The sequence below is a fragment of the Aphidius gifuensis genome, linkage group LG6 (genome assembly GCF_014905175.1).
Source record: "Aphidius gifuensis isolate YNYX2018 linkage group LG6, ASM1490517v1, whole genome shotgun sequence".
Classification (NCBI taxonomy): Eukaryota; Metazoa; Arthropoda; class Insecta; order Hymenoptera; family Braconidae; genus Aphidius; species Aphidius gifuensis.
The window spans coordinates 15,631,970-15,648,485 of record NC_057793.1 but is presented as its reverse complement, the minus strand read 5'-3'; the positions used below and the strand labels follow the sequence as shown (position 1 = coordinate 15,648,485).

Sequence of the window (16,516 nt, the reverse complement as noted above, 5' to 3'; positions counted from 1 at the left end):
ATCTAAATTGACTCCACAGCCGTTTGACACAATGATTTTAAAATGGCTGTGGAGTTAATTTAGATTATAAATAAATGTATTTGGTGACATCTTTTTCTCAGCAACATTGGCAAATAGTTTTTTAATTAACTTATTATGGCAAATGTATCTAAGAAAAAAATAAAGCCGTAAATAAATTAATTAACAGTTTAGATTAATTTCGTAGTAATATTTTCTATAATAAATTAAAATTATTGTGGGAAATGGCTGAAAAATTAATTCAGACTGCGCATTAATTTATTCGGTTACATTCTTTTCTTAGCAACATTTGCTATAAATAATTAATAAAAAAACAATTAGCAAATGTATCTGAGGAATGGATGGAACTAAATAAAAAAATTTGTAGTCTAAATTAGTTCTTCAGCCGCATGGCTACAATTATTTTAATTCATTATAGAAAATTTCGCTGTAGAATTAGTTTAGACTAGGAATTAGTTTATTTAAAGAAAACTTTTGTATAGTATTTAATTGATTCATTTATCTATTTAACTGTTGAAAGAGGTGTAATTGAAAGCACGTTGAAATTAGAATTTTTTGTTTCAACTCAAAAAAATTATAAAAAGATTTTGCAAGAAATGACATTCCTCGAACAACTTGAGTAATAAGATGACCTTTAAATTTATTAAAAAATATAAATAAATAAGATGTTATTGGATATTTTAATCAATAAATTTACATTAATAATTAAACTCAATTGAACTGCATGCACCTGAATGGTCCAAGAAGATATTTAAACATAATTGTACAGGCTAGAGTGAATTGGAGTGAATAAGAATATTTTGTTCTGTCTTTTTTTTGGTCAAGGGCTGATGTCAGCGCTGCAGTTGGTAGTTTTTCGAACTCTAATGATACATGGCGTATGATAATGGAGATGTATCGATGCTGTATGATACACCAGTGTACCTTGAAAACAAATGTTTTATCTTCTCATTTTCTAGTCTTCTTGAAACTTACATACGTGCATCGATAAGTTTTCCTGTTTACTTAACCTTCAAAATCCTGAACACTGATACTTGACAATAATTATGAAGTTCTTCGTAGTATAAAATTGCAAAAAAATAAGTTTTTTTTGTCATTAGTAACAATGCAGATATCAAATTAATGCATCAACGGCTGCGTCAATTCAATCCGGAAAGCCACATTCAAATTGTCACAAAAACAATAACACGATTATAAAAATCACACTGTAACGTTTTTATTGCTTATATCTATTGCCACTAGATATTTTATAGGATTTCTTTTTAATTGAATCTTAATGACATAAAAGTAAACAACTTTGATATTTATTTACGATTCTCGGAAATGATTATATTTCTAATGATTTTTGTAAAATTTTACAGATATAAATATACTTTTAATATAATAATTGCGAGGACAGCGTCTTGATCGACGTTGTTTCGATTATATCTGGATGTTGATTTTGACGGCTGACAAAATTGAGCCATCACTATCATCGCTGTCAGAAACGTCGTCACCAACATTGACGTCGACTTCTGCACCAACTCTTCTCCTAAGTACTCCAAGCATGTCAGGTGATCATCATCCGGTGATTAAATATCCATCTGAGTATGTCAAGCTCAATGTTGGTGGTTCTCTTCATTATACAACAATTAGTACACTCAGAAAGTATGAAACAATGCTCCGTGCTATGTTTTCTGGACGAATGGATGTGCAGACAGATTCAGAAGGTATTTTTAACATGACGCTAAATGAAACATATAATTATAAGCACATAAAAACCTCGGAATCTTAGCCATATATTAATTGTTAAAATTTTGTAAACTTGTCATGTTTGTGTTTTTTTCCTTAAATATCAATTTAGGAATATTGAAAGAATAGAAAAACCGAATCGATTTGTGCTTTCCATCCCCAAATTATATGGAAAGGTAATCAGTTACAAAGGTGCAGTAGTTGGCTGACATTTTGATATTACATTTATATATATATATATATATATATATATATATAAATATATTCCAAGTGCAATGTTAGAGCATTTTCTCTTGACTCCTCGGATTTTTTTGATGTGTTTGTTTTTCAAGGTAACTCAACAAAAAATACGGCTGGAATTTTTTTCGAAATTTTCCCTCTACTCCTTGGTGATGATACCACCCTTTTTCTTTGAATGAAAAATTTTACTTCTGAAAGATTTCTGAGATAAGGTCAACGTATTTTCCGTAAAATTAAAGTGGGACCACGATTCCGTATATTGTTTTTTTAATTGAGAAAATTTTTTCATCTTCATCATTTTTTTATGGAAAAAAATTTTTTTTTCAGATACTAGATTCAACGTTATGAAAATATTATTCAACAATAAAAAATTAGTCTCAAAATTATGATCATACTAGCTTTTATTTACTAGCTTTAGAGATACGTCGGCCAAGTTTACAAGCGAAAGTCAGCTTGCCGTGAGTCTACACCCGTAGCATGGTCGAAAATGTCATCATTACTCGTCGGAAAAAAAGTTTCTAGGTTTTATTTTTTTTCTGATAAATGGTTTTATCAGAGCCGGAAAGTTATGACAAACGGAATGCTCATAAGAGACTCGTCTTTGAGGCCTCAAACGAACTCTCCAGGACAATTATTTCATAAGTTGTAACTAAGTTATACTTTATTTTCTGGTGATGATTTCAATACTGCAACTAAGCCTTTATGACTGCGAACCTTTTTAGTATAAAATAGAAAAGCATCATTGGTTATTCAGATTACATTTTGATTGTTTATAAATTGCTTATAGTATTGGAACAACGTCAATTGATTTATTTTATGATCTTACATATCTTATTTGGTAAATCACATATCGAAAAATTCAATTAGTCTTAGTATTTATAAATGATAATAGAACTTCGATATTTTTTTTTTTTCTTACAGATGAATGTTTTCTATCGGTAATAGCAATACCCCTTCATAAAAAAGATAGTTTCTACGCCAGTTCATGGTTTGACTGTTGGTTTCTGAGGCTTCTCTGGTCATTGTCGTTTTCCCTGGATCTTATATTTTTTTTTGTTATTCTTAAATCTTTTGTGCATAATCGATCTGATTTTAACCAAGAAAAAGAAAGTATCAAAAAAATAAGATCCAGGGAAAACGACAATTGAGGATTTTTTAAACCTTCATATGAGATTAATTGAGGAAAAAAAAAAATTAAACTAAATACTGACAAATCCGCATATGGTAAGCTTACACACATATATTTTTTTTTGTTATTCTTAAATCTTTTGTGCATAATCGATCTTATTTTAACCAAGAAAAAGAAAGTATCAAAAAAATATGTGTGTAAGCTTACCATATGCGGATTGGTCAGTATTTAGTTTAATATTTTTTTTTCCTCAATTAATCTCATATGAAGGTTTAAAAAATAAATTACGAAACCATCGTTTTTCTTGATTCTTTCTACGTGTATATTTTTTCTATGTTTATTCTAAGTGATAAAAAATATCGTCATTGCATTGTTTTATCATTTAATTTTATTAGATATTAATTTTTATCAATATATTCATTCAATATAAAAAAAAGTAAAAATCAGGGGCATAAAATTTTTGAAACTATTATAATCATTAAGGTTGATTCCAAGTCCCATCGCCGTACCAATATTTATGCCACGAAGGGCCCGTATATTAATAACGCTATTTTTTATTCCCGTGTCCTGAAATTTTTGTGGCGCCACTGATGAAAAAACCAAGTTCTTTAGTAGTATGTGTGTGCGCGGCAACACACTAGCAAACAAAGTTTACGTCGTACGCCAAAACCATGCTTGTGTTCATGTCAGTGTGCTGCGCATCTGCCCAGGTAGGAATCGACGATTGGGACAAGCTTGTGTCAAGCTTGGTAAGAGCCTGGAATGATAACCATGTATTTGCTTGTGTCAAGCTTCGAATCCAAGCTTGACACAAGCTTCGAATCCAAGCTTGACACAAGCTTTGAATCCAAGCTTGACACAGTCTTGCAAAAAAAATTATAAATAAATATAAATTATTATTATTATTAATTTATTATTTTTGACATTATTATTATTTACACGACCCAAGTTGAATTAACGATAATAATTTGAGCGAAAATAAACGGCGTACTGGGGGATCGATCCTAGGTCTCTCACGTGGAAATCCGATGCTCTATCACGTCAACCACCGGGGTATTTATAACAGACTCACAAAAAATTTTGATATGAATCAAAGATATATTCAAGACTTAATACACAGTCCTTGTAACAGATTAGCACGATACTCAAAACCTAATAATTGCTATTTGAAATTTCTATTTACACTCTATATGTGGATCTAAATATTATAACTTTTTTTTTTTTAATTGAATATATGCACAAGTCAAGTCTCGTGTCAAGCTTGATAAAACGAGCTTGACACAACGCTCGTATGAGGCCGGGTAAAATAAAAAAGTACAGGCTTGACACAATTATAATGCCTGATGAATCGAAATAAATGTCATGTTTACGCTTGGTATACCAAGCTTGTGTCAAACTTAAAATCCAATGTTGACACAAACTTGTAATCCAATCTTGACACAAACTTGTAATCCAAGCTTGTTTTAAACTTAAAATCCAATCTTGACACAAGACTGATTTCCAAGGCTTTGTGTGAGCCTAGGGTCAGACCATCGTAACAAGCTCGACACAAACTTGGGACACGAGGGTTGGAAATCAAGCTTGTACCAAGCTTGTTACAATCGTTACGGCTGGGCGATTCCTACCTGGGTAGCAAAGTTTAATAGTTTAAAAGTTAAATATATTTATTAAATGAAAAAGAAGAAAAAATTGAAATAATTATCAAAATTTTGTCTTGTCCAGGGCTACAATTTGATAGTAAATGTACAGTTTTGAATCAACACAAAAAAAAGTTATTCGTATAAAAACATGAGGTAACGCGTATACCTTGTGTGTTAAAGTTGTCAACTTTGACAGTAAATATCTCGAAAAAAGCAAACAAGAAAAAATTCAAAAAAATTCACAATATAGATAATTATTTCATTTAGAAAATAAGCCAAAAAAATCGAAAGTCTATCAATAATTCAGATATTCGGAATCAACCTTAATAGCTGACAATCAAATAAATTGCATGAGGGAGGGGGGAGGAGGTTGCTACACAAAATGTCCTGATTTGAGATTCGGTACATATGGTAACGATATGTTTGTGAAATTTTGACCCCTTGCCCTGCCAATTTTCCAGCTTCAAGTATAAAATAGATTGTTTAGAGATTAAAAAAATTCACTTTGTAAAATCCCATAAATCGATGTCAAGGTTTTTTTGAAAAAAAAAAAATCGATTTTTTAGTTGTATAATTTTTTTTTTCAGCTACCATGTTTTTGCTATCTTACTGAAACGTATAAATGGTCCAGGGGCGCGTTCCAAAATCATTTTGGTTCCAATGTCTACGGTAGTGGTAATTCTTTATTTGTTTTATTGAAAGAACTATTCATTTATGATCAATTATAAATATTTAGACATGGGTAATTCTTTATAATGAAACAAATTTATAAATTAAACGAATTTATAAATTTAAATTGAGACACCTAACATTTTGTTCCTTCAAGAATTTAAAATTTGTTCAATAAAATATAATTAAATATTTTTTTTATTACAAGACTTTGCAAATTTATTCTATGTTAGCCAACGTGTACTTTAAGTTTACAAAAATCACATTGAAATTATAATCATGCGATGGCCGCGCGGGCTAAGATATGCGTTTAGAAATTAGAAGATAGTAGGTTCGGTTCCCGGTTAAGACAAAAAAATAGGTTTAGGTTTTCCATGATAGGTAGGCATATAAATAGACATCAATATAATAAAGACTAATTAACAATACAAAATATAATTTTTTTTTTTTTTTTCATTATAAAACTTTTAAAATATCTTTTTACGTCTTGAGTTATTCTATTATTGCTTTTAATTTAGAAAATGAAGTCTTGAAAAAAAAAAATTAAGTATTGATTCGAGGCAATATGTGTCAATGAAAAAAGAATGTTATTATTTTTATTCAAAGAATATTATTGCATGTAAGAAGACAAATTGTATATAAAATTGAGGGACTTTATTCATAAATCAAGGCGTACAAGTATCTACATCAAGACAAAAAGTGTCTAAAATTTACACAATTTTGTTTTGAATTAAACCAAATCATTTATGAAGCAAGACGACATTGTCTAAAATTTAGACAATTTTCTTGACAATGAAACCAAACATGTTATAAAGCAAGACGCAATAGTGTCTAAAATTTAGACAATTTCGTTTTAATAAAAATCAAATTTGTTATAAAGCAAGACGTAATATTGTCTAAAATTTAGACACTTTTGTTTTGAAGCAAACCAAGTCTTTTATAAATCAAGACGAAACAGTGTCTAAAAATTAGACACTTTTGTTGAAAACGAAGTCTATTATGGTATGAAGCAAGACGCAATATTGTCTAAAATTTAGACAATTTTGTTTTGAATAGAACCAAATCATTTATTTATTAAATAAGAAAAAAAAAAATTAATTCAATTCCTGCAATTATTTCAAATGAAGGATATTAGTCGTTTGAAATAAATTTATTTTTACTGTATTTGATGTTTCTGATACTCGAATTGAACCTAAAAAATATAAAGTTGAGGATTTTTTTCGTTTTCAAGAAGACATATTTTTTTCTTCAATCAAACCGCTTTTTGTTTCTTTCAAACGTTTTTTTTTCCTAGACAAAAATTTCTATTCTGCAGAAATTTTTGTCTTAATTTCAACTAAAAATTTTTACAGTGTAGGAGAAGGCTTATCCTCTTGTCTGAAAAGTAAAATTTTTCGTCGATATATCTCCAATTTTATCCGTTTTTCTCCGCATTATAGCTCGTATTTCTCCTATAGTTCGTACTTCGCTTCACTCTGATATTGTTGAAGTAAAATTTCAAAGAAAAATCGAAGTAAAGCGAAAAAGTATTCATTCCGATTATCTCCGTCTATTTCCGATTTTTTCCAATTTTCTCTGATTTTTTAAAATCGCAGAAAATTGGAAAAAATTAAAAATGTCATTTCGCCAGGGCAGTTGACTTTATACTTTCTTTTTCATTATAATCTCTTTCCTTTTGTTATTTTTCAAATTATATATAATCTCGATTTTTTCTGTTACGTTGGTAATAACTGTTTTTATTCGCGATTTATCTCCTTATTTTGTTATCGTCAATTGTCAAAAAAATGTGTCAAACTACAAACCACTTGATTGATATTAATTTTGAGGTTTAATTAATTGCATTCAATATTTATTGATGAATTTATAATTTTTAATCAAATTCATAAATTGATAAATAATGAATAATTTATCCAATGTAACAATACAATTTATTCTGACAATTTTTTTTTAATTCATAATAATTATGAGGTTGATTGGTGCAAATCGTGATAAAAAAAAGTGCAGATGTAATGATTAATTGTAAATTTAAAGAAAATACAAAGAATTTTTTTTCAATTAAATTCAATTATGATGTTAAATTGATGAATAAATATGAAACTGTTAATTTTTCCTCGACCCCTCGGATTTTTTTGATTTTTTTTTTTTTTCACGGTAACGCAACAAAAAATACAGCTAGAATTTTTTTTTTAGATTTTCCCCTACTCCTTAGTGCTGATACCACCCTTTTTTGTTTAATTTAGAAAAATTTTGAAATTCTGAAAAATTTCAAAGTTTTTATATTTTTCTGAATTAAAAAAAAAATTTTTTTTTCCATAAAAAAATAATGAAGATGGAAGAATTTTTTGTACACACATTTTAGAATGTTTCATACCACACTATACCTCGAATAAACAGAACTTATCGAAGAACTAATGTCTACTTTATTATATTACGTTTTGATAATAATTACAGGTTGGGTATTGATTGATCGTTGTGGCAAGCATTTTGGCACTGTATTAAATTTTCTTAGAGATGGTACAGTTGCATTACCAGAAAATACGAATGAATTACTCGAATTATCGGCTGAATCGAAGTATTATTGTATTAATGAATTAACAGAATCTTGTGCTGAGGCACTACGAAGAAAACAAAGAGATGCCAAACCGATATGCAGGGTTGCTCTTATAACATCACAAAGTGAAGAACAATTATTAATCAGCAGTACGTCGAAACCCATTGTTAAACTTCTGCTTAATAGGCATAACAATAAATATTCATACACAAGGTAGAGATACTAATTTAAAAATAATTTTCAATAGATTTTTTAGAAAGTTAGAAAAATACTAATGTTTCGTTTTTTCTGTCATCTCTTTTTCAGCACATCAGATGATAATTTATTAAAAAATATTGAATTGTTTGACAAAATGGCATTGAGGTTCAATGGAAGAATTTTGTTTATTAAAGATGTTTTGTGGTCAATTGAAATATGTTGTTGGTCATTTTATGGACATGGTAGAAAAATATCTGAAGTATGTTGTCATTCTATTGTTTATACAACTGATAAAAAACACACAAAAGTAATTTATTCAATTAAGATGATAAAATCTATAACAAAAGTTATATTAATTCAAATTATTTAACAAAAGTAATTTTATTATTGAAAAGGTTGAATTTCCTGAGGCCCGGATTTACGAAGAAACGTTGAATATTTTGTTATACGAAAATAGAAATGGACCAGACCAAGACTTAATGCAGGCAACATCATCGAGAGGAGCAGTTGGTAATGGTCCACCGTGCACATCTGACGAAGAAGAAGGTGAACGCACTGGGCTCACTCGGCTTCGTACAAATAAACTAAATACTAATTGATATCGGGGATAAAATAGGCACATTATAGACCGTGCCTTCTTCAGGCGATGTGTCCACATGCCCGATTTTTCATGGAAGTTCTAGCTGCAAGATTCTGCGTGGGAATAGTTTGTCTGTCATAAATGTAGGAAGCGATCCGATCACTCTCTGACGTTGCTACAGTAGATACCAACTAATTTCTAACTAAGAAAATTTTAACGTAAACCTTAACCTTGTTTTGTTTGTAAAAAATCAGTTATGATAGATAATACTACTATTTAAAAATAATTAATAATTGAAAAGAAGAGAATGAATGAGTTTCTAAGCTGTTTATTTCATTATGCAGTGACAAATACAAGTACTTGAAATTGTGTTTTGTGCCAAAGTATTAGAAAAATTGATTGTCATGTCAAATTCTAAACGAAAAATACTTGTGCAAAAATTACACATATTCATGAAAATTATATCTATTATTGACTTAATAGATCAAATAAAGGAAAAAAAAGTGATCGGTACAATAAAACATTGTTAAAAATGTTCACAAATTTAAGACTATCAATATCAGCCTATCATTTCCTTCTGTTACTTCAGTATATTTGTAGTTTTCAACGAATTTGATAGTATTTCAACTTTTTTGAGGAATTCTTCTTTTGCATATGGGTGGTTTTTTTTTTTCGTTATTTCACAAACTTATGAGTCAAAACAACGTCGATCAAGACGCTGTCTTCGCAATTATTATATTAAAAGTATATTTGTCTCTGTAAAATTTTACAAAAATCATTAGAAATATAATTATTCACGAGAATCGTAAAGAAATATCAAAGTGGTTACAAAGGAATTTCTTTTATGTCATTAAGATTAAATTAAAAAGAAATCCCAAAAAATTTTGATAACGAATTCGTTCCCGGTTGAAAATTGGAAACTTTCAAAATTTCGGCAAAAGCCTTTGTGGTCCCTACTGCTCTGAGATCAAATATTTATTAGATTTATCAAATTTTATATTAATAACACTTTATTTATGGAAAAACATTCAATTTATACTTTTTTTTTGTTTTTTTTTTAATTTAAAAACGGCAAAATTATAAAAAGTTTTAATAAAAAAGAGAAATTGAGTATTAAAATACAGTGACAGAAAAAAAATAGTTGATAGTTTTTTTTTTATTCTTTAAACAACAAAATTTAAAGTGTCAACCCTCAATATTTTTTTTTAAAAATTATTTATCAACATAAATACCGATTTTACCGATCGAGCGAGCAAGGTAAAGAAGGTTTGCAGCATAAACGCGAGTCGTTCTAAAAAATATGAAAAACCGAATTGACAACAATTGTTTAGGCATTGAATAACTTTTGAACAAATCAACGTAGAAAAATTTTATAAAGCTCAAAAAGTTCTTTATCAAATTTCTGAGAGCCACACTATTTACAAACAAACTGTTAAAATCAATCCTTCATGGTTATTTTTTCATTATAAGATAGTGCATAGTACTTATTGTTATAAACAATTGTTAATAGCTTATTAATTTGAGCTCGGAGCGATTTTTATCGAGAGAGTGTGGCTCTCGGTATTCGAAAAACTAACAATTTGAGACTAAATTGAAGTTTTTAAGTTCAATTTTTTAAGAGTTATACGAAATCTAAAAAAATGTTAAATTAGATTTTTCGTTAATTAACAAATTTCTAACAATCGTAAAAAAATTGTTATTTCTCAAATAAATAGATTTTTTAATTTTAAGTATTCTGGCAAAAAATCGCATCCATGATTTGTTTTTAGTTTTCTTAATAATTCGTCTAAAAAATTTATCAACAATCTTCTTTTGTTAATAATAAATTAATAAAAAATTACGCAAACTTTTATCATATCCTTGGTTATAGTAATTTTTCGAAGGTTCAATTTGGTGCTAGTACGAACTTTCTATCTACTTTACTTTTTGAGATATGATTATTTTTTCATTTGGTCGTACAAAAAACAATACTAGTAGGCTTACGCCTACGTTAAATATCTAGTGGCAATAGATATAAGCAATAAAAACGTTACAGTGTGATTTTTGTAATCATGTTATTGTTTTTGTGACAATTCGAAAGTGACTTTCCGGATTGAATTGACGCAGCCATTGATCCATTGATTTGATATCTGCATTGTTACTTGTGACAAAAAAAAACTTATTTTTTTGCAATTTTATACTACGAAGAACTTCATAATTATTGTCGAGTATCAGTGTTCAGGATTTTGAGGGTTAAGTAAACAGGAAAACCAGCGGTGAGAGTCACGGCTTATCTCAGTTTATGATATTCTACTGTTCTCAGGTAGATTCATTTTTAGCTCTCAAGTTTTGGCTAGTTTTGCCAAGTCCAATAAAAGTATAAAAAAGGGATTCAGAATAGTTTTTACTTTTTAATTAATAATAAGCTAGATTTTTTACTTAGCTTCAATTATAGTCAAAAACACAATATCTACATAATTTTACCAGCTCAATTTTTCCTTCAGCTACATCTTTTCCTCAGCTAGAGTTTTTACTTAGCTACATTTTTTCCTTAGCTTTAATTGTAGCCAAACACACAACATCTATCTTTCAATGAGTACAGAATTGATTGCGGTCAGCCTAAGATCATGACAGACTTTGAAAAAGCAATTATAAATTCATGTGAAGAAGTTTTTCCAAACTATCCTCTCAGCTGTTGCTTTTTCCATCTTGGTCAGTCAGTATATCGACAGATTCAATCCGCTGGACTTCAAGTAGCATACAATGACCCAGATAATCGTTCAATCAAAGTCTATACTCACATGATGCTAGGACTAGCTTTTGTACCGGAAGAAGATGTTCCTCGCATTTTTTCTCTGCTGGAGGAAGATGCTCCTGAGGAGCTGTTGCCGATTTTTGAATATTTTGAAAAGACCTATGGTCTTGGGGTAACAGCGCGAGGAAGAAAAAAAGGAATTAATCCCCGTTATCCACCATCTGTGTGGAACCAGCATGAAGCGGCTTTGTCTGGTTCTCATAGAACAAATAATATAAGCGAGGGGTGGCATAATCGCTTTCAACTTGTTGTTGGAAAACACGATCCTGACTTGTATTCTGCACTTGGTGAATTTCAAAAAGAACAAGCTGACGCAGAAATAATGATAGCAGAGCTGAGTCTGGGAAGAAAAGTCCGGGCTATGCCGAAAAGAAAATGGATAGATTTCCAGGAAAGAATAATGTCCCTTGTGGCTGGTTATGAATCGTTCCAAGAGTTAGAATTTTTAAAAGCTATCGCACATAATATTGTAATCTAATAAATAAAGAGATATTCCTTATATAAAAAGGACAGTTGTCATCGATCTTCCTAAGATTTGATTGGTTATTTGGTTTTCTTTGTCATTCTCATGTCATTTGTCATTCTGTCTTTGTCGGTTGTTAATGAAATAAATAAACAAATTTTCTTTCTCAGTCACTCACATTTTTTTTTTTTTCCCGTCGTTAAGGTAATCAATAAATTTATTTGTTTATATATTTTCAAATCAAGATTTGACAGATCGCTTGAACAAAAAATAGTCTTTAAATTATAATAACTGTTTTTATTGATGATAAATGAACTGATTTATATATAACTTTATTAATATGTTGATGGAAAAATGAATAGGCTTATGTACAAGAAAATAAAAGTATGTATCTATATAATATCCACATACATTCTATTTAGAAACAAGAAAAAAAAAAAAGGGAATCATTTTATTCACAATTTTATTGACAATTGAAAATGTAATCATTCTATTTTGACAAAAAAGTAGAATATATATATATACATATATATACATGTCTCTTTGAGTAAAAAAACTGATTATTTCAGTATAACTATTGATAAATATATGACTGTTATAATTTATTGGAGGAACTGGTCATGTTGATATGATTAATGGCATAGGTGTTTATTTTTATAATTTCTTCTTTCACATCTTATAAATAATTTTTGAAAATGAGTAATGTCACACTTTGTTTAGAAGTTGTGGTGAATTATGTAATGAAAAGAAATTGAAACAAATAAAATGAGGATTCGAAACTTTAAAGGTAATAATATGTTGGTGTTGTCTTGATATTAGTCATGATCTCACTAAAATTTCATTGGAAAATATTTATTAGTCTCACAAGATTTTCATGTATCTAAGCTAGGGAATTTTTTTGAAGAAGTTCTTTGATCAGACTGGCCTTAATAAAGAGAAGTTAAGGTTTTCTTCATCAATTCTTGATCAGGCTGGCCTTATTAAGGATAAGTTAAGGTTGTCTCGATCAATTCTTGATCAGGCTGCCCTTATTAAGGATAAGTTGAGGTTTCCTTGATCAATTTTTGATCAGGCTGGCCTTAATAAGGATGAGTTAAGGGTTCCTTGATCCAATCTTGATCGAGTTATCCTTAATCAAGCATCTTGATCAAATATTGATCAAATTTCGATCAGGCGTGTGTTAAGGGAACATTGATCAAGTCTCAATCAAGACTTGAAGTCAAATCAGGCTAGCCTGACCAGATTTCCACTCGGGATCATATTTATAAAGAAGAATTTTTTTTTTTTAAATATTTAAGAACATAATAATTCACTCTGTGTGAATGAATGATTAATTAATCAAAAATATACATACCCCTGAAAACGGAATAGTAAAATGGAAAATGTTTGAAGTAAGCAAAAAAATGTTACAAAAAAATGGATTTCTTTTCGACAAAGGTTGCCGGAAATTTCATTGTTTTATAAATTATATGTTATTCGTGAAAATATAATGTCGAAATTTTTTTGAAAATTAATAATCAACATTAATGAAAAATAATTGAAAAAGAAGATTTTAAAATAGGCGCATGATTTTTCAGATCTTTAGTTTATGATTTGACAAATGGCTCAAGAAAAACGAAATATTAGCCACTTTTTGAATTTATTTTATCTACAAGTCGATATTTTTATTGAGGGTGAGTTTGAAGTCTCAGATTCATAGTTTCACAAAAATTCTATTCAGAAATATATGTTTTATGTACATGACTTGAAGCAGGAAACGTCGTATTTCGTGTACAAGTTATAGCAAATATAAAAAAGAGTCAAAATTGATTTTAAAATTTTTTAGGATAGAAGTACTGCACGGACAAAAATGAAAAGTAAAATTTATCATAAAAAAATTGTATAATTAATATTTTACGGAGGAAAAGAAGAATCTAAGGACAAAATCAAGTGAAAATTATTTATTAATAAAATGAAAAAACGGAGACGTGTTTTTATATTTTTTTAATATGAAATTTACAATTTAAAACAATAAAACACAAGCTTAACCATATTAATTTATAAAATTTGCATTTTTTTTTTCCTGTAGTTTTTTTCATGAGGTGTTTTTTGAATATAGGAATCATGATTTCGGGAAAATTCTATTTAGAAATATTTTATTATGAACATGAGTAATTTTGAAGTGAATGTTTAATTAATTAATTGGGAATTGCATCACAGAAATAAAAGAATCGAAAATAAAGTGATCGAGACCTTGATGAATAAAGTTTTATGGGTAAATTATGAGAAGGGTTTTTTAAAAGACATAAGAAAACATAATTATAGTTTGCTCTTTTCGTAACGTGAATGATTAAGTTATCAAAAATACTCAGCCATGAAAAACTGAATAGTAAAATAAAAAATATTCGAACTAAACATCCACAAAAATGTCATAAAGAAATGAGTTTTGCTTCAACAGTGGCTGTACGAATTTGTTTAAACTCTATCTTTTTTAAAAATTGTCTTTTATTCGTGTGAACAGAGTGTTGTTTTTTTTTTTTAAATTATTACTAAATAACAATGAAAATAATTGAAACATAAATGTGATTTACTATTTTTACAAAATAGCTCAATGAATGATGACATCAAGAGAAAGTATGATTGTGATAATATTTTTTAAAAAACTATCTTCTCATGTTTATAAGAAAAACAGGCGCGCGAAGCGCGCCCAGTGATCTCGTAAATAAAATAATACACTTGAAAAAAATTTATTCGGGAAAAAAAATACTCGGGAAAAAGGTTATTCGGGAAAAATGATATTCGGGATTTATAGTTCGGGAAAAATGCATTCGGGCAAAATGTATTCTGGAAAAAGGTCATTCAGGACGGAGGTCATTCGGAAAAAAAGCCATTCGGGGAGTTTGATTCGGGATAAAGAGCGGCAACCATTATTGTTACATTTTGTTTACTTAAAATTATAAATATTAAATCCCAAAAAAAAATTAATTTAATCCAAAAAAAAATTTTCAACGTCCTATTCGAGACCTCTAACGGACAATCGACGGCTAGAATTACTCCATGCGAGTCAAGCGTGACCTACATTTTATTTGATTCCAGTTTCATTTCAGTGTGATATTGTTGATTTTCCATTCTCCTATCTTACCTCGATTTTAATTTTATTTTAATAATAAAAAAAACAATCTATTAATATTGAATTTGTTGATTTTTTTGTTTCTTGTTAAAAAAAAGTATTTTTTTTTATTTTTAATTTCTGTAATCTATTAATTATTATTATATATTTTATTTATCCAAGGTTTTTCATTGATGTAGAATGAATTTTATTGTTATATTTTTTTGATATTATTTTTTGTTTATATTTTGATTATTATTATTGTTATTTATTATTTTGATTTCAAATTGAATTATTCATTAGTAAATTAGCCGCCCACACGGAATTAATTGACCACCAAAATTCTCGACGCGCAGAAGAAATTTACAAATTAAGCTGAAAATATTTTTTGTTTGTTTGTTTTTTTTTTTTAATATTTAAGTAACATTTTTTTTTAAATTTATAAATTGATTGAAATATTATTTTTTTGGTAATTATTGAATATTCCCCTCTTTTAAAATATTAAAAGTTGTAATTAAAAGTTAAAAGTAAAATTTAATTTTTTTTGTTTTAACGAATTTTTATATTATTTTTTTATGTATTCTTTTCTTAAAAAATTTTATAATATTTTCGTAAAATTCTACCGTTCGTTTTAGTGAAATTTAATATTTTTTTGCATTAAATTTATTTTTTTCATAGTAAAATGTAATGATGAAATTCAATTTAATTAAAATATTATCATTTTTCCCTTAAAAGTGAAAAAAACGTTTCATTTAATTTTCCCATATCTAAAATTTATATTATTTAAAATAAAAAAATTAAAAAAGATTTCAAAAATTATCAAATATAACTCATTTTATTCTTCCTCTTCGATGTACTCCACGGTGACGAAGTTTAAATCATTCGATGGTGTGAACGATGTCCTTGTATTGTAATCTGTTACCACTGTAACCTGATTGCATTGTTTCTCCTCTCCTTCTTCCATTGACGCGGCTTGCTTGATGAACTCCTCTCAATTTCTTTTCTGATGCATGTTCGCTTGATATTGTTTTCTTCTTTCATTACTCTCTCTTTAATTTTCTGACAGCTATCATTGCATTAGATGCAATATTACGGTGTTCCCATTTATAACACAATAAAATCTTTCGGCTCTTGACAATTCGCGACTCCCCGTGATCTGCACTTTATTTATTCATTTTAGGTGTAAAGAAGATAAGGATCAGGATTGTTACCCTTTAATTTTTTTTTATATATTTTTCTATTTTAAAAAAAATTCAATATCAGATTTAAATTTAAAAAAATAGTATTCGATTTTAATTCATTTTACTTTTATCATAATTGCACAATTTTGTTATTCAAAAAAAATTAATTTATCGTTATGTTTTTCATTTTAGTATTTCCCAATAAATAAAAAAAAAAATATTTTTTATGTGTGT

The 16,516-nt window shown here is 28.3% G+C and overlaps 1 protein-coding gene across 2 annotated transcripts; it reads left to right on the top strand.

Annotated features, from left to right (window-relative positions):
• The first annotated feature begins 848 nt into the window (after nt 1–848).
• On the top strand, nt 849–15,008 carry LOC122859576 (BTB/POZ domain-containing adapter for CUL3-mediated RhoA degradation protein 3). Of its 2 annotated transcripts, none has more exons than XM_044163245.1 (5): nt 849–1,305; nt 1,380–1,727; nt 7,879–8,191; nt 8,285–8,483; nt 8,572–15,007. In XM_044163245.1, exons 2-5 carry the CDS (start codon nt 1,451–1,453, stop codon nt 8,773–8,775), a joined length of 993 nt encoding a protein of 330 aa, XP_044019180.1. In that variant the 5' UTR covers nt 849–1,305; nt 1,380–1,450; the 3' UTR covers nt 8,776–15,007. The 2 variants fall into 2 exon arrangements, with proteins under 2 accessions (XP_044019180.1, XP_044019181.1); XM_044163246.1 differs by having other exon boundaries at nt 958–1,305; nt 8,285–8,435; nt 8,572–15,008.
• Nucleotides 15,009–16,516: the final 1,508 nt, after the last annotated feature.

Coding starts and splice junctions, on each gene's coding strand:
- LOC122859576 (XM_044163245.1), top strand. CDS start 1,451: ATGTTGATTTTGACGGCTGACAAAATTGAGCCATCACTATCATCGCTG. Junction 1,728..7,878: donor TGTGCAGACAGATTCAGAAG/GTATTTTTAACA, acceptor TAATAATTACAG/GTTGGGTATTGATTGATCGT. Junction 8,484..8,571: donor CTGATAAAAAACACACAAAA/GTAATTTATTCA, acceptor ATTATTGAAAAG/GTTGAATTTCCTGAGGCCCG.